The sequence below is a fragment of the Calonectris borealis genome, chromosome 3 (assembly GCF_964195595.1).
Source record: "Calonectris borealis chromosome 3, bCalBor7.hap1.2, whole genome shotgun sequence".
NCBI lineage: Eukaryota > Metazoa > Chordata > Aves > Procellariiformes > Procellariidae > Calonectris > Calonectris borealis.
The window spans coordinates 73113851-73138967 of record NC_134314.1 but is presented as its reverse complement, the minus strand read 5'-3'; the positions used below and the strand labels follow the sequence as shown (position 1 = coordinate 73138967).

General features: G+C 43.7%; 1 protein-coding gene across 1 annotated transcript; it reads right to left on the bottom strand.

Annotated features, from left to right (window-relative positions):
* Positions 1 to 253: 253 nt before the first annotated feature.
* On the bottom strand, positions 254 to 21125 carry LRP11 (LDL receptor related protein 11). Its single transcript, XM_075146182.1, has 7 exons — positions 20591 to 21125; positions 15237 to 15400; positions 11121 to 11262; positions 8950 to 9075; positions 7987 to 8199; positions 1936 to 2037; positions 254 to 1658 (listed from the first exon to the last, which is right to left on the bottom strand). Exons 1-7 carry the CDS (start codon positions 21123 to 21125, stop codon positions 1504 to 1506), a joined length of 1437 nt encoding a protein of 478 aa, XP_075002283.1. The 3' UTR covers positions 254 to 1503.
* Positions 21126 to 25117: the final 3992 nt, after the last annotated feature.

Genomic DNA, 25117 nt, shown 5'->3' with positions numbered 1-25117 from the left:
ACAGCCAGCTCTGCGACCGCTGTCCTGCTCAGCTCAAGTACTGCTCGAGAGACAGGTCATGGAGGTAGACGCCCTGTTCTTCTCGGTCTTCCCACAACAAAATATCTCAACAACTCCCCCCCACCATACACGTTCCAGCTTCTTTTAAGGCTGTTTCACAGAGAGGAGAAATGTACTTCTGTCTGCTCTCATGCTATGGTCTCGTAGCACAAAATTTAGCTGGTAGCTGAAAATACAGGCAATGCCAGAGACGTAAGAATAAAATAGGTTTATTAGAGCTATTTTACATAAAGTAATCAAGACCGAGCAACTTGAAGAACTGTATCATGGCAATATTCCTGCTGACTTGAAGTTACTGAAGTACAAAAGACGCATGCCTCATTTGCCTGTTTTTATTGGGACCCGTGATGAATGTGACATCCTCGGACAGTCAAACAAGGTAGACAGCACGGTGTGTGTGTATATATATGTATGTATATAAAACATGTACTGTACACATTTTACTGTTAACACATCTGAAGTTCACTCACACATATCAATTACTTGCTCTAATTCTATGAGAATTTTGCTGGGGTGAGGGCAGGTTGCCGAAGCTTTCAAGCTTTGCAGGGAGCTATGGGATAACCAGCAGGAATCCTACACTCCGGCATCTCGGGTAAAAGCCGCTGCGTGCTGCTCTCTCACGCCAGGGAGGGTGTCAAGCTAGGGGTGGAAAAAGCTGAACAAGCCCTGAGCTCTGGGGAGAGACATAGCCCTGGGATCGCACATGACTGCTGTCGAGCACTGGCAAGTCCAAGCTCATCCGCTGAGGACTTGTGTTTTTCCATTTTAGCATTTAGTAAGCATGACTCTCTGTTAGCTGCACAGAGGTTTAATGAAAAAAAGACGCTTTGTTCCTTAAATCCCAAATTTCATTACAAAAGCTGGTGCTTAGATAGCGATTGCTTTTTATTAACAAAGCAAGACAAATTCTTTAATGAAAATACTCCCAGTGCATCAGGTGGCAAGTACACAAATCAGTCTCTGCTGGACACGCGTTGGTCTGGAGCGTCCCGGTCCCCAGAGCGGAGCACGGGGGCGGCAGCACGGAGGAGAGCAGGGTGGCGCAGGCTTCCCCCTGTGCCTCGGCCAGCGCGGCCGGGGCTGCTGGGCCCTGGCTGCTCCGGTGCCCGGGCCCGAGGGCACGCTCTGCCGCGGCCGGGACCCCGACTGCTGCGGGGAGGGCAAGGGCACCCCGCATCCAGTTTGGGGTGTCCCCACCTTGCTGTGTCTTCTGCACAAGAGTCAACTGGAGCTACTCTCTGAAGCCTGAACGCTTCTTATTTTCCGAGCACGGGCATCTACACACTTTTTTATTTTATCACCGAAGGGGAAGAACATGTTCCTCATCTCGTAGGCTTCTTCTACACGTGAAACTTAACTAAAGGTTTTGGTCCTTTTATAGAGGCAGAGGTTCATGGACACAGGAGAAAGGGGAGAAAACAACTGACCTAAATCCAATTTTTAGAGATACATCCCATTGATGAGGTAATCGGACTCTTCAGATGTAACAGGTCGAGCTTTTTTAAGCTTCTGTCTCACTAAACGCAGTCTGCAAGCAACCATAAGCAGCAGTAAAGCAGTGATGGCCAAGCCTAAGGCTAAGGGTAACACAGCACCTACAATGAGGTTAAGAGAAATTGCACTTTATTTGATACAGTGAGAAATTGGTAGAGAAAACCTGAATATTTTCTTTAAAAATACAGCTAGTCTATCACTTAGGTGCTAATATTTGGAGCAACTCATGCTGAGAAACTAAACTGTATGATCATACAAGTTAGGAACAGTTCAGAATATGGAAGTACATTATTCAATTCTTGACTATAGTATCTGAATCTATAGCACCTGACTGAAAAACTAACATAATTCAAAATTAATTCACATGGTCGGTCTTACCTGTTTCTGGGACTGGACGACCACCTCCAAGCTGATCTCTTTTTGGCGCAATTATGCCATTCCCATTTTTATCATCAGTTCTTTTCCCTGAGGAACTGTTATCTGCACAAAGTCAAGCAAGATAAATGAATATTGCAGTTCAATGACTAAGGAAGTCTTATCCACAGGACACTAGAATTAAATAATGTGAAAGCGCTTAAATTTAATAAACAGTTTAAGAACTTATGACTCCTATTGTAGAACTTCAATTTTTGAAAGAGTGTGAAACTAAAGCTAAAATGTAAATTCAATTTTGCATCGCAAACCACAATGCATCTCAACCAAACCCAAGTGGGTCATTTTCCACTAAAAAAAGGTGGATATAAATTCTCTTTTACAAACTTCCATAATGGGCTATAGACCAATCTGAGCTAAAACATTACTAAAGCAGTTATATATAGGTGAAAATGAGGCCATTTCAAGTTATGTTAATCTCCACCCTTGGAACTTGTAAACCGGGAAACGCATAGGTTGGCTACATGGATTACCTTAATTTTGCCTGTTACCTGATACGTATAGATGCAGAACTTACATACTTGGAAGACATAAAAATACTTGACTCGGAGTCACTTCAGCTTTGTGTAGTACAGAAGATACAGCAGGGCACTGTAACTACACAAGAAGCGACAATGCATAGTTTGCTGCTAAGAAGCGTTCGTCTTGGGAGTGCAGGCGGCTGCAGTTTCGCTTCACAGGAGCAAAGGGTAACTCAGCTGGGACTCCCTCCTCCTGCCCTCCCGCTGAAGCCCTACACCAATAGCTATGGGGACACTTCGTGCAAAAACGCCAGCTTAATCCACCAATACACCCTCGCAAAAATCAGAAATACGCCTATGTTTTTAAATGTAATGACTGTATTTGTTTTTTACTGATAAATATTGAGGGGCACTTTGACTGTGCTGTGATATATTTGCTGGCAGCCCTCAGAACTGTGAATGCCAGTGGAAACATACTATGCTACAAGGTCTGTAAAACATGGATGTGAAATGTTGTAATTGGAATTACATATAGTGGTGGGCGTTAAGGAAGTGTTTAAGTCAATTAGCTTGGAACATGCATCACGCTAACTCCCACCCACCACCAACAGCTCCGAAGCGCTGCAGAATGCCTCCCTGTCAGTGGCAGCAGCAAATACACACGACCATTAATTAAAGCTTAAACTGTTTCATCGATACTGGCATCAGGTTCGTGCTAATGTCACCACTCTAAGGCACCGCCCAGCCTCCCAGGCTCTAGCTTTATTGCCCTGCCTTTATGGCTAGGGGTGCATAAACACTGACTTCACCTGTGAGGAAATGCCTTAGAAACAAGCCGCAGCCCTCCTTCTCATCCAGGCTCTTTAAGTTGTCTGGCATGTAAAGGGGACTTAAGGAAATCTGAAGAGTAAACTGTCCTGTACCCGTATGGTATCAGAGCTGTGCAAAATAACCTAAATGTAATTGAGACACAAATGAGCAGCTGTTTTCTGCTTCTGTCTTCCTTAAATGAAATTAAATGAATATTTGTCTTTATTTTGGAAATACCCAAAAGACATAGACTCTTCTTAGAGCTGCTCCAGCCTGTATGACAAGGCTAGATCTGAATGCCTGTTTTAGAAATTTTTTCCCTGCCATTTAGGTAAAGCGAATATTTAAGTTAACTGCTTGTAAAGACGTTTGGCAAATCTGGAGAGAAGTTTAGCGGGAAAATTTTGGAAGGGTAGAAGAATTACAGAATCCTTTCAATAAAACTTCCAGGGTTTTGTTAAGACTTGTGGCTGTTCTTACAGGACTAGAGGGGCTATCAGAGTCAATACTGCTCAACATCTTATCTGTTATCAACTAGAAAACAAAGAGAGATTTCCCCAAACAGGTTTAGGAGCCTGACAGAAAGCATGTTATGTGGGTTTCGTTTTGTTTTCACTTTCTCTTCATTTTCTAGTCCGTGCCTAGGAAATTGCAATTTATAGCCCTTTCCAGTTACCCTAAATTAGAGATCTAGGTTATGGCTATTGCTGTCGATTCCTCTGCTGCAAAAACATGACTAAGGCCTGGGCACTCAGTCAAACATTGTAATCCCAGCCCTGAACAGTACTGCACAACAGCTGGCGCGGGCAGCCTGGGGAGAGGCAGAGACCCCGTGCCAGGGGAATGCAAAGCTGTTATGGTGATTTATACACTTGAGTTGGCTATGCTGGGGAGTGCAAATCTTCAGGCTGCTTGTGAATTCAACCCATCTGCATGACCGTGTTTGCTATACTGGCTACTGCTGCTTAGAACCAGCCCATTGCTCACTCCAGTGTGCTTTGCTGCAACTGTATTTTTGCTATATTCATTTACAAGTGCAGCAATGCCTGAATATGCAGCTGGGCTTGAGAGCTTCCCTGGAAAAGGACGCCGGGGCACTTCGGAGGCAGCCATGCAGAAATGCTGCAGTGGCTTTTGGAGGAGATGCAGTCTGGGTTACTTCACTATGGAGATATGTGTGCAAAGGAAAAGGACTCCTTTACTGACATCAAATGCCTCTTCCTGCATCTGCTCCCAACTACGAAAGAAGATGTTTGGCCTTTCAGCTTGGGAAAAAGTAAACCACGAGTCTGTTGCAGAAGACTCCATCCCTGAGTGCCTGAGGAGGTTATCTCTAAGTTGGACTTGGTGTTCTCCTGGAGTCAGCCTTCTGTAGAGGAATCCCACTTGAAAGGCAGGCGTGCAGAAAAAGATTCACCCATTGTCAACAATGAATGACTTTTTGGGGTTTTGTTTTTGTTTTTTTTTTTTAATCTCTTTACTGTGAATAGGTCCCCCTGCTAGGTCAGGTAGAAGTTTTAAAAGTCCTTACCTTGGACTTGCATATTTTCACATTTTCATACTTAAGCGTAAATCCTTAAAAAGCTTGTATCAAGTCAAAGCCAAACATGAGGGGCTACTGGAGTAAAGAAGGCAGGTTAAGGGAAATTGGGAACAGAGAAACTATTAGGAGAAAATGAATTCCGGGACAAATTACCCTTATAGGCAGAAAGCTCATATTCCTGCTGTGAGGAACTATCCCACCGCCCAAAACATTATAGCTTAGCTCAGCTCCTTTTATAATGGAGAAAAGATGGTCCTTGACAAGGAGGTCCCATTATGGAACATCTTTATTGGATTCTCAGAGATGAAAGCTGCTTATGGGGAGGTAAGTAGCAGAAGGGATCTGTCTTTATTGGTACTGTAACCACCACTGTAATAAAAACAAATGTAAAAAAGAAAACAAAGCAACTCCCCAGTCCTGTAACTCCTCGGGAAAAACTTCTGTTCCTTCAAAGTCAGGTGAAAGCTCCTGTATCAAGCATCGTGTCTAGCAGCCACCTAGAATGTGCCACATGCGTCTCCAGTAGGTAAATTACCCTTAATATTAACACCTTCTCTTGCTCTGCCTTGCAGTCAGTGGATCTAAGAGCATCATGTTTTCCTTCCTGGCTTGTATTTCCATGATGATCTGCAAATGCCAACTAAGAACTAAGACAAATGTAGCCCTGAATGAAGCGCTCTCAAGTGAAAAGCTGGAGCCTGTGTTGCCGCTTAATATGTATCTTAAGTAGACAGCTTTTCACCATGTTGACATTGAAGTCACTAAAGCTTGTTTTTGAAATTTATTTATAATAGTGTATCAGGAGCCTGGATGCTTGCCAAGTCAACTCTAGGCCAACGAGCAACATCATTGTCTTGGTCCAACAAAGACCTTTACAGTGTGACTCGGAGGCACAGGTTCTGCCTTGGCACCAGCAGTGGGTCCGGCGCTGTCTCAGGATAGAGTCCATCCCAGAGCAGGATTTCTGCCAGTGGAACTGCTGAACTTTTGAGGCGGTTGGTGTGATTGCTGTTCAGTGCTGCTTATCTCTCCTCAAAATGCATCTAGCAATTATTGCCCTCCCTAACACTTTTCCAGACGGGCTTCATGGAGCTGCTCCAGTGTTTCTGTGCCTCTCATTTTTGTAGTCCCTAATTATTAGATTCGGTCTGTAACCTCCTTGAGATGGCAGTGATGGAGAGAAATCTAATTAATGGATCTGGGTGGATTTTTAGGAATAGGTTAGGTGCCTGTCTCCTCAACTCCATAAAGACTGTGGTGCTTGCCAGTGGGGCAGGACTTGAACCTCTCTGGACCTCCCGGAATCATTAACGTACAGCATGTGATTCTTATGGCATTTATATCTCTATATGAGAAAACAGGAACTCAGAGCAGATTTTGGCAGTTGCACTTTGGACCCAGGTACCCAGCACCTCTTCATGTCCCACTACATGCATCCTCTTTGGAACTGATCCATAGGCAATTTAAAAACTCTCTGAGCTGTTTGCTGCTTTTTTGGTTAAAAGTATTGGGCTCCTGGGTCAGTAAGGACTGGGTCCTTCTGTTCTACAAGGACATCCTTAAGTATCATTTAACTGAAATTAAATTCTGCCTGAGCCTTGTCAAAAGAGCAATATTAAAACCACAAGAATTAAAACCAGACATGGTCAGCTGGAAATCTTGCCTGTTTAAAATTAAGAAGATTACAACAGCTTCTGGTAGTACACTAATCACTGAAGTCCCATCACATTTTTTTAGTTTTATAATATTTTTTTTCTTTTATCGTCTACTGCTGTGCAAAAGGCTACCTTGAGAGCAAAAACAGTGCAAGTAAGTCACTGTGCAACGGGTAAACACAGAAAATGACTATGCAAAAGTGCCACACTTTTACATGCACTTCCAATTATAACCTCTGATTATAGGTTGCCGAAGTTGGTGACCTCAATTCTGGTTTTACTTCTGGATTCACAAGCCCAATGATTCTTGAGACCTACTTAGCAGGTAACTTTCCATTGGAGCCTGCAATGCCCTTTGGCAATTTGATGTTTAGTTTCGGTGGCCCCATATCAGGTGTCACTCAGGACTATGCGAGCGAGAAGGGTCTGGGGCAGACTTCAGAATTTTAAGTCATTCCAATAAGGAGCACCGAGGTCATCTACACGCCCAGAAAAGGGGGAAACATTTGAGAGAGGACTTTGCTATCAGTTCCTATACATTCACCAAGGCAGTCAAATTATTGAAGAATGTTGTTTTCACTCCCTTTGCGGTCTCCACAGCTGAAGGACAAGCATCTGAAGAAACATCAAAGGGCCGACCAGGGAAGTGCCCTTTACAAGAGTCAGCAGCAGAGGGCACTGAGCACTGCTCTGTTGTAACGAGAAAATAAAGCTGTTTATAATTAGCTGCATCTTGGGCAGCAAGAATCAGCCTGAACTCTGAAGAAATAAAAGTGGGAGGTCTCACACTCATTTTAGGCTCTGTGCACACAGTTTTGCCTTAATTCACTTGCCATTTCAGTTCATTTTAATTTACCAGCAAGAACCTTAAGAGACACACCAGTTTCATTGCAACTTCTGGAGTTTTACAAAGGCAAGGATTGGTGACTCTGCCTGTCACTGACTCACAACAGGCTTGCAGCCACTCTGGAGAATACTACTGGGGACCTGGGGTTCCTTGTTACCAAAGACTGAGCCTTCTCTATAGTGTCTTCTCCTACCCTGGAGACATGCTTCAGGAAAAAAGTGCCCATAATAATTCAAGATATTACTTCAGGTGGAAAAAAAAAAGTCATCGATTGGCACCAGGAGAGATGCAATTACTCTCACCCAAATTGAACAGTGCTTCATTATGTTCTCCTGAAGGTATGCCCCTACAGATTTAAAGAGCCTTACACATCAGCTTACACAACTGAACCTGTGGCAGAATTTGTATTTAGCTCACTGCATGTTTTGTTCCTTAAGACAGTATTCTTCTCCTAGCATTTCTACATTTTAACTTTCTTTTTGCACCTGGTAAGAACCAGACTTAACTTTATAAAGCAATACTTAGTTGTAAATTATTACAAGCTTCTTTTGCATTTTGTACATTTGCAAATTTTTACTCTTAGCCAGGCGCCAAAAGACAATTTCATTAAATTTAAGGTGCAAGACATTTTCCTTTTTGAGAGAGAAAGATTTATTGAAACTGGCTAATTTCAATTCTTACCTGGCACAAATCCACTGATCTGTTTCTTTGGTCCCTGAGAAAGCGATTGGTTAGACATGTCTGCATCCACTGAAAGAAGTGGTTGATTTCTGGCAGTGGCTTTCAGAGTGTTTTCTGCAGAGAAGTTTTCATCTGTGTTTTCTGTCAGTGCTACAGTCCTTTGCTGGGTAGTGCCAAGAGCCGCATGAGTCACCGTCTTCCGGCCCGGGCTGACTGTGTTAACAGAAACAAAAATCATAATTTTTATACAGAATTGAAAGGAGTGGGAGTGTTCTGATGAAGACCCTGCGATATGGGCCTTGAGGCAAGCTAAACAAGTTCATCAGGTTCAGACATACGATGAAATGGTGAGTTCCAGATACATAGAAAGTTAACAATTGCCCGCTGTCAGTTCTTAAGCAAGAGTATATAGATGAACCCTAAAGTGAAATCCAGCAACTGAAATATCAATGGAAGAGTGGTTAGCCATCATGCCAATTCACCCGCTGGTGATTTTTGTTCACTTAGCTGAGCATGGGCACATATTGAGGATGACTCATGAAAGCAAACAGAGCGATGGTGAATTAACTGGTTCCCCTACGTGCTCACATTTCCAGTGTTTCAGATTCTTGCAAGGTGTGTAACTGCACTTTGAAGCGTACCTCTAAGACACCCTTTCAGATCAAGACCAGGGTCCTTGTTTCCAGAATCATCATGCAAGTAAAGAACTGGTCTTTTAAATGTTGAGAACTCTAACACAAAATCTTCCATTTGGAGACCTTGGCCAGTTTCGATATGCTTTGAAGAAAAGGGAGTTAGTTTCTGAGCATCTGCTGTACGCGGACGTTAAACCGTCCCATGTGCTATTGCCAATGAAAGGCTCTAGGGTGGGCGCAAGCTGCTTGCTCACGGGGAGAGAGGCCACAGAAGGGGCATCAGGCTGCGGTTACTTCCACAATCTACACTGTGGCCCAGTGCACTTACAGTTCTGGCAGAAAGTTTCATCCGATCCGTCAGGGCACTGTCTCACGCCATCGCAAGCAAACGTGATGTCAATGCAGCAGCCATCATCGCAGATAAACTGGTAGCGAGAGCAAACCCCGACACAGGCTGTTGAGAAACAGTTCCCAAATTACCGAAAGAGAAATCCAAGCAGTAAATACTGAGTCAAAGACTAAAATCTGCAGCACCAAGGAAAAAGCAAAACCACGCTATGTCAAGAAGGACCACGAACAAGGCAGAAAGTTGAAGAAAGGCCAGGCTCAGCTATACAGAAGCTAATATAGCTAACAGCTGTTCCTGGCACCCTCATCACTATTCTGGCAATCTCTTTGCTACAGGAATACTCAGCCTGGAGGCTGTTGCACCTTACACCTTGTGCAGCACCCCTACAGCACTTTAAACTCTGCTGGCCGAAGCTGAGAGGAGATCTTCCCAGGCTTAAAAGACCCAGGACAGTCCTGAAAATAAATAAATGAAATCTCTACGGCTGTAACTGCATCTCTCCACACATAATTCCTACTATATACCCATTCTGGATTTCTGACAGTATGTTATTTTACATGCACGCATATGGACTATATGGGATCTTTTATGGCATGTTTCTGCAACCTAATTAAAATACTAAAAGAATGCTTGTCCTTTATTTACATCAGCAATGTAAATCCAATACAGCACATGCCAGAACAGGACCAAGCACAAGGTCTCACAAGTGACCTTCACCAGAAAGAACTGATTGCTGCCTGCTTTAATATTTACATTCCCCTGGAAATGGAGAGTGTCTCTGGACATTTCATTTTGCATACTCAAAGCTTTCCTGAAACCCACTCTGACCTTGTAATTATCAAGTGTTCACATCTGTGCTTTTGTCTTTCCAACAGCGGCGTAGTTCATTGCTTCGTAAAGCACTATCAAATTCAGTGTTTGGTTAATGTTGTAACAGCAAATCGATTTGCATAAGGAAGTCACAGCCTTTGGTTGTTTTCCTGCTATGTACCAAAAAGCTGCGCAATACTAAGGAAAGTACGGCAGGAACACAGGCACCTGTTTAAAACCCCTAAAATCATACTTAGAAAATGCATCTCCTAAACTTCAGCACTAATAATAGCACAGGTCTTGCATGCATTAAGGCACCGTGGACTGGTTTAATTATAGCAGTAGCACTTGAATTGCAAATGGACTTGGGGAATTAGAAGAAATAAAAAGGCAGCAAATCCTCTACACGCTCCACCCAAAAGATACCACAGATACCCACAGCAGCAAATAAATAAATCAGCAAACCTCTCTGGCTGCTTTAGCTAAACATTAATGAATACAACTGTATCATCCATTACTGGAAGACAGGCATTATTAAACAGACTCATAAAGTGTTTTTTGTAATATTAATTTATTGCCACTGAGACTACCCTCTCACGTAGAGATACTGCACTGGTGCAGAGCAAAGTTTTTACTGGTTCAGCTGAACATAGTCATGACACTAGTTTAATCTTTACTTTGTGCCAGAGCAGCAGATCTCTATTAGCAACTTGCTAATTACAATGTAATTAGAAGTGATTGCATTAAAGAGTGCAGAACTGACAGCCACTGAAATCTAACTTACTTTCTACCTTTTATGCTTTTTACATGTTTCTTGAGCTCAGAGTTTTAAAATGATGGGTCAATTCCAGTTTCAGTTTCCCCACTAATATAAGGCTTCGATAACAACTGTTACACAGAAAAGCTTAAATGCATGAAAACAAGAAACCATCCCATCTTTTAGACTACAGAGGCAGGCCAATATTATTATTAGTTTGTGTGTCACACCTACTATTAACCGCTTTTAGCCTTGTCACGTTCCACGCACCGTCTGACTATACAATGAACTGTTACCATGTGCCTGATACATGCAGCAGTATTTCATTTTTCCAACCCTGCATGCTTATTAGCATGGCTGAACATTTAAATGCTTGAAAGTATTATTGCTCTAACAAACACGCTTGCTTGCTTCCTCAGTTTGAAACAGCAATCCAAAACTGAAAGAGATGTCATTATGTAATGAATAAGGGCAAAATAATACACTAGAAATGGAGAATAAGATTTCTGCCTCCATCAAGACCCTTGCTCTGATTATCATCCCCCGGGTGTCACACAGGCAATGGCTCCAGTCATTTTCTCACCTACTGCAGAATGAACCATGGGCAGAACGGTCACAGAGACGTTGCCAGAGCACTGCTGACCTGCGGTGTCTGTCACAGTTAGCTGGAAAACATACCCGCCTTCCTGGACATGAGAGAGTTTCAGCGTTCCTGGCTGTGGTACCTGATTAAAGAAACACAGTGGGGAAAAAAAAATGGTATAAAGGATCCATCCATAAACTTCCAGGAATAGGGAGCTCATTTCTGTACAATGCTTTTCATGCAGGTTAAATACTTCTCTTAAGTCTAGCCAGCCCAATCAGGCATGTGTGTCAACCTGTAACGTTTTGGTCTTTTTTTTGCATCCATTTGTAAAAATAAACATGCTTGATATTTATGTACTGGTTTTCATGGTACACTCAATTACCCGGAGCTGTGGATCTTAGCACTGGAGAATAAACGGAACCATAAATTTTACTCAATTTTTCGGTAGTTCGAAATGTAATTTTAGAGGGTAGGCAGTAAAACATTTTGCTCTCTACCGAGTTAGTCTTTAGACAATATACATGTATTCACTGAAGTTACTTTTGCTATATGTTGATTTATGATAAGGTGACTGATAGCACTGCTTTGTTAATGACTGCCCACCTCTGTCCAGTATGACATTTAATGTAGTAACTTGCAACTTTTACAAATTGCCAGACTGGATTTTTCCATGCCCCATGCTGAATTTCCATGCCTTGCTCTGAACTGCAAAGAAGTTCATTTATAGTGAGTGACCTAAACATTAGTTTTCAGAAAGTCATGTGAGAGAGAGAGAGATAAAACCAGTTAAAATTGGATTAGATCATTTTTAAAAAAGCAAAGTAACTTATTTTATGATAATTTAAAACAGGTGCCAAACTGGTATTACTAGTACAATGGTCATTTAGAAATAAGTTTTTATAAAATGAGTATGGTATTTGTATCAAATGCTGAACTTTTTCTAGCCTTGTGACAATTACTAGTCACAAATAACTTCAGCTGTCTGAGAATTCAGTAACACATACTTCATTAACTACAAAGAAGCTCTGCAGGTTTATTGGACATGTAGTGTATTTTTACAAATGAAGCACACAGGGTTATCTTTGTAAGTACCGGAAAGGTACATTAAAAGCCACTGTGACTATCTTTAATATTAAAACCAAAATTCAATGAAGACCTTTGGTTTTGCTTATTTAAAGTTGGTTCTCATGCCTCAAAGAGAACAGGAATTTTTGATAAATATAATAACAGAGTCCTAGACCTAGCTTTATAGCAGGGTGTATTGATAAATTCATTTTTCTCATCTGGTAAGTGAATTTCCTAACTGAAATTTCTTTCCTTTTCTATTTATCTGAATGCACTCAGTTACCTGATCTTGCTGTTGATTACCTCCTGATGGAGTACATGACACTTTAGAATATTATTCTTTATTGTATTACAGAAATAAATATGCTCTAAGAAACACCTGCTGCTGTTCACCATGACTGCTGGGAGAGCAAATACGGTATTTAAAACTCATGAGCCGTGGAGTCCGACTCTCTTCTCAGTGCAGAGCCAGAGAAACACCACTGACTTCTGAATATGCCGCCACTCCTCCTGGTGACCTCTGTGCTTTCCTTTTTATCTCCGTCCTGCCCTGAAGAATGCCCGACCGTACCTGCTTTCTTACAAACTTTGGCTCAAAGTAGACAGTAAATTTCCAAATGATCAGCATTCAAAAAGCCCAGGAATTGCCCACAAGTGTCACAGAGCTGCGCAGCTACAGCATGTGGGTAGCAATCTGAGAAGCAAATTATCTAAGAAGCGATAATCAGTCACAATAGAAAAAAATTTCCACTGGCTTTCTTCTACAATACGATAAGTTCTCTTTATAGCAGTCCTTCCCCCTCCTGAGCCTTCTATTTATTCTTTGGTACATAAGTGCAGTGCAACAGCTGCCTTTTATCTTCTGTAAACACAGCCCCATTCTCCCTTGTAGCTATGGATTCATATATAGTTTTCTAAGAATAGATGACATGAAATCCAGTAACTTCAGGATAGCAACTAAAGCACTAAAGATAGCAACTGAAGATTGTATGAATAGTCACAATTATTAATTCAACTCTAAAAATTAAATTATCATGGATAATCATCAGGGTACATATCTGCAAGAGAAAACCCTGCCCATTTGAACACAATGGAAAAATATCTATCTAAACATAAACCTGTGTCAAGATTGTTTTAATTTATCAAATATAAAGAAATTACCAAGATTAATGTTAATTTTGCACGTTTAAATAAATTTAAGACTGGTCTCTATTTTATGAGTGACTCTGAATAAAAGTAAAAAAACGAACATTAATTTTTTTTATTAACTTTAATTTTTGTGTTACTCTAGATATATTACTACGTGAGAGATATTTAAAGAGTATTTGATTGCTATTTACAGAAAATAATTCTGCAAAGGGTCAGATTAACAACTCTTGATAACAAAATGTTCGTTTTATGCAGATGGTATCTAGCAACTATTCTCGAAGCTTCATTCTGGTCTTTTCTATGTATTATGCTGTTTGCACTCCTTATGAAAGCCTTTTGACATTTTACTTTTCAAGCCAATAAAATAATAAATGAAGATAAACAAACTCACAGTGGTCTTTGACATAGTTTCAAATGGCAGTACAGCCTCAAGGAATTCAGAACTGGCTGACTGTAGTCTCCCTTCCACAGATACGGATCTTGCAGTAGAACACAAAACTTGCAAAAATATGTAGCACTGCCTTAACTAATAATCCCCCTGCTGTGTTTTCTGCAAGGAGTATGGTTATAAAAAATTACTTGTGCATAAATTTCAGTAATATTCACCAGCAAAACCCAACTGTCTTCTCAGGGTTCATCCAGCAGCATGTTTCCTAACCATGACATGGTGATTTTCAATCACCTACACGTTACCTACACTGCCCTCCAGGAGACTAAAGAATAACCAATTGCTCCGTTGAGTTTTTCCGTGGATGACAATTTTAGGTTTCAATGCATTTAGCTAGCTCTTTATGTTAGGCAAAACTCTGGTTTGCTCCACCATTACAAATCTTGAGTAACTTTGCTGATATTGGTAGTTTGTCCAACTTGTCGTCGATGTTACTGAGCTGAGCAGACGTAAGCAGCAACTGTCAGGTACTGCTCATGGTGGCACTGGTAAACATGGCCTCTTGGGTTTTGGACTGTCCCCATTGCTCATGCTGTCCTGTTTAAACTCTTCCTATCCATCGGCAGCATCTCAGCAACAGCAAGGTCTATGGTCCACATCCTCTCCCCTTTAACATGTCCCTCCTGCTCTAGGTGGAGTCCCTGCTGAGCCCTGCGTATTGTGGGCTGTGAACAGACTGTGAGTAGGCTCTATGGGTTTGAGACATTTTTCCTTTCCTTTTCTGCTGCTCCTACAGCATGCATAAAGAAGGGTAGGATGGAAAATCCCTCCCTTTACGGTTAATTTTAAGTTGAAACCAAATTGCACAGATGCACAGAACTTGTACAGATGCAATAAAACAGTATCTCAAGATATCTTTTAATGTCTACATGACCTTATTTCTTTGCAGTTTCTCCATAGGCATTGACAGAATACTGTTGGTGAAAATATCTTATTATTTTTAGTAACTGAATTCCTAAGGTGTCTCTAACCTGGATCACAGAAGCCAAAAACCAAGTGCAGTGAGCACAAACAATGGTGAAAGAGAGCAGAGCTGAAATACAGTAATTTGCATCTACTTGTTTGCAACTGGCTGTCTCATGCCATCTAGATACAGACGAACTGTATAGAACACTAGAAATAATCACTGGAACAACCTCCCCAGTGACATGGTAGAGACCCCATCACCAGAGGTTTTCAAAATGTGACTGGACAGGGCACTAGATAATCTCATCTAGGCTCCCTGACCCACAAAAGGTTGGACGAGATGATCTTTCGAGATCCCTTCCAACCTGGCCTGCTCTATGGTTCTATGAAATAAATGCGCAAGTTGTACAGTCATCCTAATTTTGGCACCAAGTAGCCATATCCATTTGAATACATTTAATATTTTTAGCTCTACATTTAAAACTGTGCCATAATGAACGCAACAATCTGCGAATGACTGGCTATGTGCAAGGTTGCATGTATACCTTCATTTCAAGCGATGAGTCACCTTGCAGCAGTGTCCACTCGTACTGCACAATTCCACGGTCATCTGAGCTTTCTCGGCCATCCAAAAGCACCCAGTCGACAGGTGACTGCAGCACAATATCTTGTCCTGCCTTGCACCGTGGAGGCTCGTCGTATTCTTCTTCTTCAATAAAAAAAAGAGAAGCTCATTTATTTATCAGAGGAAGCTGAGTGATTATTTATATAAAACATATTTTTTCTTAGTTAAGGTATTGATTCACCGCTGTGCAACTTCCTGAAAGATAGACATGTTCATTAGTGCACATTTTGTTAAGTGAAGTAGTGTCTACTTAAATTTTAGTTAACTGTTCCATATTCAGTGATGTCTTCAGGAAATAACTGCTACATTAGAACCACATGGCATAGAAAACCTCTCTGTGTTAATGGATGTTTCACTAATACTACAGGATTCTTAGCATCAGTGTGTTATTTTAATCTCAATGAAGGAAAATGGATTTAAATATGAATTACATACATATTCAGATGGCAGTGCACACCTTTTATAGCACTCTGCATAACTTAATACTCTTTTAGTCTCTTTTTATAATACATCATTACAGGAGTGAAAGACTTATTTAACGTAAGCTGGCATCCTGGTGAAGCAGTGCACAATAACACAATGACTAAAAATAATATCAGAAATGACCACCGATTTTAAGTGCCCAATTTAAGACATTCAAAGCTTGATTTTCAGACTATTTAGGATTCGTAGTATTCTGTTATATTCAAAGTACAATTCCTTTTGATTAAAATTGTGAGTACTAAGTCCTTTTGCCAATCCCAACACAAGTTTCTCAGGTTAGACTAACAAAACCCATGGTACGCTAAGTGACATGGCCTGTCAGAAGTGATTTAAGTCATTTGCTCTGCAACCTTCAGGCAGTGCAGGGAAGAGAGATGGATAAAATCTCGTTCTACAAGACAGCATTTGACAACTTTAGCCACAAGATCGTATCTTTCTGCAGTTCCCTGCCCAAGTTTCATTCCTCCTCTGGGCATGGGATGTTCCCGGCACCCTGAAGTGCCCGGGTGCTTTCTGCTCTTGACCTCTGCAAAGGATATCCTGCACAGGATATTGATATTGAGCTCAGAAAAGCATCTACTGAACACAAGGCGGTAACTTCACTCAGTGTGGGCAGGGCTGCAGAAGGAAAGAAAAGGCATTTCCCTATCCGTGTAGGGATTCTCCCTTGCGCGTGCTCCTCTCCAGTTTCAAGAACTTGCTCGAAGGCAAGGAGCTCATCGGAGCAGTGGGACAATTTTTTATCACTGACTAAACAGCAAACTTTTTACTTCTTGTTTTCCTCAGAAGTAGGTAAGGCATAGAAAATTTCAAGGCAAATGCCTTAAGTTAGGAAAACGTACAAGTAACTAAAAACAGGGTCTAATAATAGAAAGTATGAAACAGTTCTTGCTTATCCAGCTGGCACAGGAAGCTTTGCCTAATTTGGATACACTAAGTTCTCAAACCCAACTATGTTTAAAAAGCAACATTAGGTGCAAAAAACCAAATACTCTTTGTTAATAAACACCATCATTATGGTGCCAGGCAACTTTTATTTGGTATATATGAGTTACACACAGTCTTCACACGATTATTTACTTTACCAATCACTGTCAAAAAGAGGCCAACCTGGGTCTGAAACAGCACAGCCCATTCTGCCGCTTCTACCTTGCAAAGTGGTTTCATATCACCTGTCTGGTTTAAATGACTCGATCAATGCCCTGCAGGGGCAGAGACAAGCCCCGCTTCCCCTGGGCCCCAAGCAATAAGGATCTTCTCTTCCTGGACTAACTTTATACTCCAGCAGCCTGAGTTGCAATGGCAGGACCACTTCACGTTGGGGCAGGTCACAGAAATTCTTGCTAAAGATGAGTGAGGGACCACGCTCAGGCCTCTGGTCCCAAAGGATGGAGGCACCATGCCTTCGCTTGTAAGACACCAGAACATCCTCAGAAAGGTAAATCAATGGCAAATCAGCTTGTCTCTTGCCCTAGTGAAGAAAAAACCGGCCTGAGAGAGACATCTGGCATGGGAGGAGACAGCCTATTGAGCTAAAGACTCTTTCCACAGCAATGTTTTAAACAATGGAATACATTATCCTTAAAGAGTGAAACACCTCCAAATCTGGGGAATACATGCTTCTGAGAAGTCAGCATAAAAAAGCAAGGAGGCATACTCAGGAGCCACTTACAACCACCGCTCATGGGAGTAAAAGGCTATCAGCCACAGGTTAGCAGAAAAATCAAGCTCATAAAGCATCTTTTAACTTCCATTTCAAACGATTATTTAGATTGAGTGTAAATAAGCAATATGAAACTGATATACTAGATCAACACTGTGAGATGCTGGAGCTGATTGCCTTCTAGAAAAGGGGCTGCAACTTTATGAGCAACCCTTTTTTCTTAGGGGGTAAGACAACAGGCTTAATCTGTTCTGCTTCCTCCATCCTTTATACAGACTTGGCCTGCCAATAATGAAGCTGCCAGCCAGTCGTCTGAATGAAGGCTTTGTTATAAAAGGTTTTTTTACTACCGATACCTGAATTTCTTTGATATCAGTTTACCTTTGTGTGGAATCCTCCATTGCTCACCACTAGTGAGTATCACAGAAGGAAAGTCAGACGTTTCTGGTGAGGCACTCAAGTCTTCTTTCTTTCTACGTAAAAAATTTAAAAATTTACCTAACAAAGGCAAAAAGGATTACCTCTTCTTTCAGTATAGGCATACGGGGTTTTATTGTTAACCCAGCACAAACTGCCTGGAAGTGCAGCTAAACCAGCACAAACTGGGTGTAAAGTGAAGGGCTCAGATTGACACTGGAATGTTCAGTCCAGAAATTCATCCCACCGCTGACTGTTCTGGAAGTACACAGAGATACACTTGATCTGAAGAATACTGTCATTAACTGCTCCCAGAATTAAACATGCAATTGGTTTTGGTTTACTGAAGATTTTTAACATAAATGAAACCACAACACCCTAGAGATCACTGTATACTAATGCTCAGAAATATTTTGGAATTACAAATACACCATGTTTATGGATAAATGTTGGTTTGGGATTATAAAAAAGAAAACGGTAGAAGACAACATCACAGTACACTGAAAAAAAAAAGAACAGGTGAAACGTGATGCCCTTGTGACAGAAAATCTTGAAATGCAAAGCTCTTTCCTCTATTTCCTAAATTCAATCATGGGGTGACATAAGGGAAGAGATTTGTATCTTCATCACCCTGTGATGCATTGTTGTCCAGATTAATTTTCCAATGCAATTCAAGATTGCAGTGGTAACATAACATCAGAGAGCAAAATAATTCAATCTTCATTTTATCTCTCCTGGTCTATGTCACGGCTGACAGATGTTTGAATAAAAGTTCATCCTCCTTCGTGGCTCTGCTTCAGCTCCAGTGTAATTGCATTAAGAAGTCATAATCTCCTGTTTCCAATACCACCATCACCCACAAGGCAGACTTTCAAATAAACCCAACAGGACACAGAGCAATTTGCAGATTAGGAATTGAAATTGCCTTGCAAGCCCAGTGCTGATAGTCACGAAAGCTGCCTAAAAGGCAAGGCATTCAAGAACGCAAGAGTTCAAGGAATTCAAGATTTCTAATAGGTAGAGTATCATTTGAACAGTAGTATTATTTATATAGTGCCATAACTGCACTCTACATTAGGGCCAGGTTTTAATGGAACTAAGGCAGTTCAAAATGATGAAGGAGATTTGAAGATATTTTCACAGGTTTTCAAAGAAGCCTAATTCTCTGTGACTTCGATGCAAAATCTAGTCTTAAGCCTTCTATCTTGCAAATGCATACAGGGTTATAAAACATAATTACTCAAAAGTAGCTACATAAATAGTACTGTGAATCTAATACTTCCCCCACTGAAAATGTCCAAATCATACCTTGGGTTTTTCTGGCATCTTAAGATCATCTTTACTGCCACAAGTTCCTCCCTACAGCTCCCTTAGTTTACCCGCCCATGCACTTTGCAAAAAATATTTAGGCATCGTAACTCCTCTAAAAATTGAGCCCCGGCTCTGTCTTATCTCCAGGGGATTCCTGTAAAATGGCATTCTTGTAAAATGGGCAGGACTGGACAGACCTCAAGCCTGAGGTCTCCCCTGCCAAGGGAGTAGTAACAGCAGGTGCCATCTGGACACAGAGTTTTCATTCATACCACCACTTGGCTTTCTTCATGTTGCGTGCAGTGACTAATTTACCTAAGTTGAGATGTATTGCTGAAGAAGATGAAGAAGAGGACATTTAGGAAAGTATTGTCAACAGAAGATAATGAAATTAAGACAAAATGAATTAAGATGCAACTGTTTAACAACAGGAGCTGGGGGAGTGTGAGTAAGTTCTTTGGATCAGATGCTAGGAAACATGCCAAATTTAGAAATTCAAACTTGTTTTCATCTACAGCTGCTTGCTCTGGATTACGTTGTTCTTAAATACGCTTCAGGGCTGAACAAACTGCTGCTTTTGATGTGGCCCAGGCGGTTACATAGAGTCTCCATGCTGCCTCTGGACTACCTGTGAGATACCCTTTTCTTCAGTCTAGCTCCGAAGTTCTTAAGCAGGAAAAATTCTGAATTAAGTGAATGAGAAACCCACCTAGGTGATAACTTTCCAACAGCACCCCAAGGAGAAGGGTACGCTCTTGCTCGGCTGCTGTGCAAGTCCCTCTCAGGCTACCGCACCAGGTTCTGGCGCAGCTGGCACCAGCAGCGCCCACTTTTCGGGGCGCCCAGCACCCGCAGTTCCCCCGGGGAACCTGATCCACGCGGCTGGGACCTCTCTGGTCCCCCCGGGGGTGCGGGGCCCGTGGACGCGCTCATCCCACCACCCGGCTCCCGGCGCCCGGCCACCTGGCGCGGTCACCCCCCAGGCTCCTCACAGGCGGAGGTGCGAGAGCCGGGTTTTTCCAAACTCGCACAGCCCGCAAAGCCCTCGCATCCTCGGGCATGGCTGGGCCGCCTCCCCCGGCCCAGGGGGGCCCGCCGAAAGGCACGGCGCTGCCCGGCGCTCCTCGTCCTCCCCCGCCGCGGGCGATGCCTCATGAGCCGGGCGGACGGTTCCCCCTCGTCGCCGGCGGCCCCGCGGGGCGGCAAATGGCGGCGCCGCGGCGAGGGGGCCCGGCCGCCGGCCCTGCCCGCCCCCGCGCCGAGGGCCGGCTGCCGCCATTTCCCTCCCGCCGCGGGGCCGCCGCTCCCCGGGCCCGCCGCGGCCCCGGCCGGCGCCACCCTCCCCGCGCGAAGCCATCTTGGGCCGGGCCTCGCGCCCCACCGCCCGCGGCGGCCCTTACCTGGCGGCGCGGCGGGCGGCGGCGGGGCGATGCCGGCGGGCCGGCGGCTGTAGGTGCTGTAGCCGCGGTGCGGGGCGAAGCGGCAGACGGGGCGGCCGCGGTGCGTGCAGTTGAAGAGGTAGCAGCCCAGCTCCGCCGCCGCCGCCCCCCGCGGCCGGCCGGGCCCCTGCACCACGGCCAGCGTGCAGCGCGGCTCGGCGCAGCAGGCGTCCAGGCACTGCCGCCAGCCCGCCACGGCGGCGGGGGCCCGCAGGAAGGTGGCGCCGGCCGCGATGGAGTCCTTGGTGCGGATGATGGAATCGGGCCTGGCGGAGAAGCTGCTGCTGCCGCCGCACCGCTCCCCGCCGCCGCCCGTCGCCGCCGCCGCCGGCGGTCCCGGCTCCTCCTGCTGCAGCTGCCGGCGAAACTCCTCCAGCAGCGACTCCACGCCCGAGATCTGCGAGCGCAGGTCGGCCAGCGGCGCCGCGCACCGCCCGCCCGGCAGCACGGCCCGCCCGCCCAGCGCCGCCAGCAGCACCAGCACCAGCGCCGCCATGGCCCCAGGCGGCGGCGGCGGCGGCGACGCGCAGGCGGGAGCGGCGGCGGCGGGAGCGGCGGGACCGGCTCCCCCCGCCGGCACCCGCGAGCGCGGCGCGGGGAGGCGCCGGCCCCGCCCGGCTGCACGAGGCGGCGCGGCGGCGCTCAGCACCCGCTGCCGTGAACAGCTCCGTCGGGCGGGGCCGCCCCGCCCCCGCCCCCGCCCCCCCGGCCCCGCCCCCGGCCCCGCCCCCGGCCCCGCCCCCGGCCCCGCCCCCGGCCGCGGCCCCTCCCGCGGCCCTCCCGAGGGCCGCACCGGCCAGCCCCGCTCCCCCTCCCCAGTGCCTTACAGAACAGGGTTTCTCTAAAAACGTGGCTTAAATGCGCGTTGGTGCCTTGGCAAACGCCCTCGGCAAACTTCTGCGCACGGCGTTTGCCACTGGCGCAAGCCACGGCGTAGCTACTTGGAAGGCACCCTGTGCAGCAAGGTAGCACCTACAAACGGTTGGGGTGGGTGGTCACTGAAACCGCTGGTGGTTGCGTGAACATGAGGAAACAAAACAAAACAAAACAAATTGCGGAGGGCTCCATCCCTGGTGTAGCTCAGAAATTAAGAAAAAAAGCCCAATAAAATGTAATGAGCAAAGTTGTGACTTCCTCAGTTTTGGCAAAAAATCCCAGATGGGATTTTAACCACCCAAGATGGTGGTAAAGAGCTGCTCATGCAAGTTTTTGAAGTAAAGGCTAAATGAGTTTTAGAGAAGTGCTTCAAATTAAAAATCATCAGGTTTACACCTGTCATAACTTCTGTTTTAATTTGATCATGAAAGGAAGGCCTTGCTGATTCTGTGACACAAATTAGTGACAGTAAGACCTCCCTGAAAATCAGCAACCCTCGGAACAGCTGCCTTATTTTTTACGTCAGATGAATGGAGCCTCAAAGCTCTCAGATGGCACATTGAGAACTATCTACTAGCAGTAGGAAACATAAACATGCTAGTAAATATATAGAGATGGTGATGGGCTTTGCACTGCATACAAAGGGGTGGTGTATGCATTTTGTTTTTAGTAACGACAGGTCAAGTGGCAACTCTGTGTTTCCATCTTGGTTTGGTTCATTCCTGCAAGCATCTTTAAGCGCAGACTCATACATCTCTTGAGTTACTGGAAAAATCTTAATAGCTGCATCAAAAAATTACCGCTGTGGCAGGGCATTTTGAATATCCTTCATATTTTTGGGTTGTTTTAGGCCATATATCCAGCATAACTCAGAATTGCTTCTAAGACAAATCTGTTCTAATATTCTGCCATCATGGGTCCTTAGGTGTTGCCCAGGAAATGCACATGCAGCTTATGGTTCGGATTATGATTTTTCCTCCTCTTCCCCCAAATCACGGGACTGTATTTCACTGATTCTTTGAAGCAGGTTGGCCCGTCAGCAGTACAGCTTTTGAAGATTGCTTTTCTTTGACTATGTGCTCTATGGGTTCTCTAAATTTCTAGAAATCATATTTTTGAGACTTTCAATTTCCTATCAAATTTAGTTGAAACTGGTCAATGCATTCGAAGGTTCTAGGAAGATGGAGCAGCTAGACAGTTAGATGATACAATTTTCATTCGCTTTGAAAATCAGGCTAAAATGCCATGATTAATTTTTTAGGAAATTTTTGGAGAGGTGATCAATCTATTCGTAACAGAGGTACTGACTGTGAAGCACTGACTTTCCGGCAGTAACACTGGTTTGCTGCTGCTCTGCCGTTGTGCCTGCTGATACTACTTGTGCCGCCAGAATGTAAACCATAAATAAAGCTCATATCACCACTATGACAGCTGAAGTTGGCAGAGGGAACAAATGCACCGGGTCATCACTTCCTCATAGTCACCAAAGATTTGGGGCTCCTCTGCTTGAGCAGAAGCTCCCAGTTCTGGATTGGCACACAGCCAGTGTTGATTATTGGGGGCCCATTTACAGGGCATAGGGGGTCGCTCACGCCACCACCCTTGGTGTATCCAGTTCTACCAGAAAGGTGATCCCTGGTTGTCAGCGATGGTTACAGCACTTCTGGAGAGGCAGGTTGTTCTTGCAGAAACCACTGAGAGAAATGTTAACTTTCTATCGCTTTATAATGAGGAAGCCGAGGTTGGAAGGTGTCACCAAGGAGAGTAGACTCTTCTTCAAGCGGGTGGGCATTTAAGAGGTAAAGAAGGGTATGGCTAAAGAGAGGTAACTGTACTGTTGGTTTGCTTCAGTGGCACTTTTGCCTGTTTGGTGGTTTGTAGATGTCGAAGCGTTTTCCTGAGTTGGGATAAGATGACTTACCTACATTTGTGCTTGGAAGTGTTGAGGCCACCCTCAGATTAGCTTCTTTGGCAAGAACGTCTAAGTGCAGCAGAGTTTTTTGTATTGATGCTGGAGCAGAAACTTGTTTTGTTGCCTAATTTTCTCGGCACAGAACGCGTATCTCATGTTACTTTGGCCTTGTGAGAAAGATGACATTCGTAGTCATGCTGAACTTTTTTCAGAAGGTGGCAGCAGCTTATTACTTACATAAAATAGATTGCTGCTAGATGTTAATGTCTGCCTAAATGTAAATAAATACTTAATTTCACATTTCTTTACTGGTTCATTGTTGTGAGTGCCTTAGATTTTCTTTAGGTTGTGGAGTTGCAAATCGAAATTAATATTTAGTTTATAGTAATACTTAAGATATTTTATTCCTGCCTATCATCAAAGTGAAATTTCAGGATGGTTTGACTTTCAAGCAGAGGGCATTAGAGATTCATAAAGATATTTGTCAGGTTTTAGTTCTTTTTCCCTTTTCAAAGGATACACGCATGTACCACAGTTTATTGTCCAAAATGTGCGCTTCATAAGACATGGGACAGCTAAAGAGACTGCTAGCTTTCTTTTCCAAAAGCGGTGATTAGACAACACATATATTCTTTGCATCTAAACAATACCTGGCAGAGTAATACAGGGATTCAGAATTCATGAATATTCATGTGCCAACCATCTGTTGATTAGTTTCAATCTCTTCATATTCAAAATTCATAAATCACTGAAACTATGGAAGTAAGATATGAGTGCACCTACTTTTCTCTTCCTTTAGCTATATTTTTTCCAAAGTAAGAGAAGAACAGGGATAAAAAAAGCAGGGGACAGAAAGGTAATGGAGTAGGATGGAAAGAAATGGAGAAGGTAGAAAGGGAGCAGGAAGAAAAGGCAAAGTTACATCCAGGCCTCCCCATCTGAAGTGCTTTCCTATCGACTCGTGTTTTTCTTTTTTGTTGGAATATGTGCTCAGAAAAAGAAATATGTCTTCCTTTTCATTTGATGTCTTCCAGATCTGCAAACAGTAAACACATAATGCAAATGTTATCTGCAGAAAATGTGTCATCAGCATGATGCTGTCATTAAGCACATTTTCTCTGCTCCAGCGTGCTTGTGAGAATTTGTCGAGTAAACACCCGTGATAGATACAAATCGGCTCGGATGCTGGAGTGGACTGTTGATTGACAGCTGAGTTTGTGCAATTTGCCCATGAACGAATTGAAGTGATAACCTTTTCTTTGCAGCTTGAAGATTCAGGTTTCTGACCGTGAGAGTGAGAGCCGAGGCGTTCAGCAGAAATTACAGAGGGTAGGGTGGTAAATGTTAGCAGTGGGAGCGGAGGAATTACAGGTATATAACTCAGCTTTTGTGTTTTGTCATTTTTTAATATTTCCCATCCCTCCCAAGCAAAATTGTGTAATGCTATGGTATCGGTGTTATGAAAACAGCAGGAGAAATCATTTTTCAAACTCCTAAATGAAAAATGTAATGTAATCATGAAAATGTTTCGTATCATATTGATTATATCTACATCCCACGGTGATGCAAGTTAAAAAGGTACGACCAGCTTGAGATGGTTTTAGTCCAAGTATAGTAAACAGTTTTCCTTGCCCTCTTTAAGAAGAGAAAAATAGCCAAGCCCAGTCTTGGCAATGTATGTGCTATATTAAATATTAGAG

Excerpts from the sequence above, each read along its gene's own strand:
- LRP11 (XM_075146182.1), bottom strand. The coding sequence starts at position 21,125 with ATGGCGGCGCTGGTGCTGGTGCTGCTGGCGGCGCTGGGCGGGCGGGCC. Across the intron at positions 2,038-7,986 it reads GATCAGTGGATTTGTGCCAG|ATAACAGTTCCTCAGGGAAA; the intron begins GTAAGAATTGAA and ends GACTTTGTGCAG. Across the intron at positions 1,659-1,935 it reads TCGTCCAGTCCCAGAAACAG|GTGCTGTGTTACCCTTAGCC; the intron begins GTAAGACCGACC and ends ACCTCATTGTAG.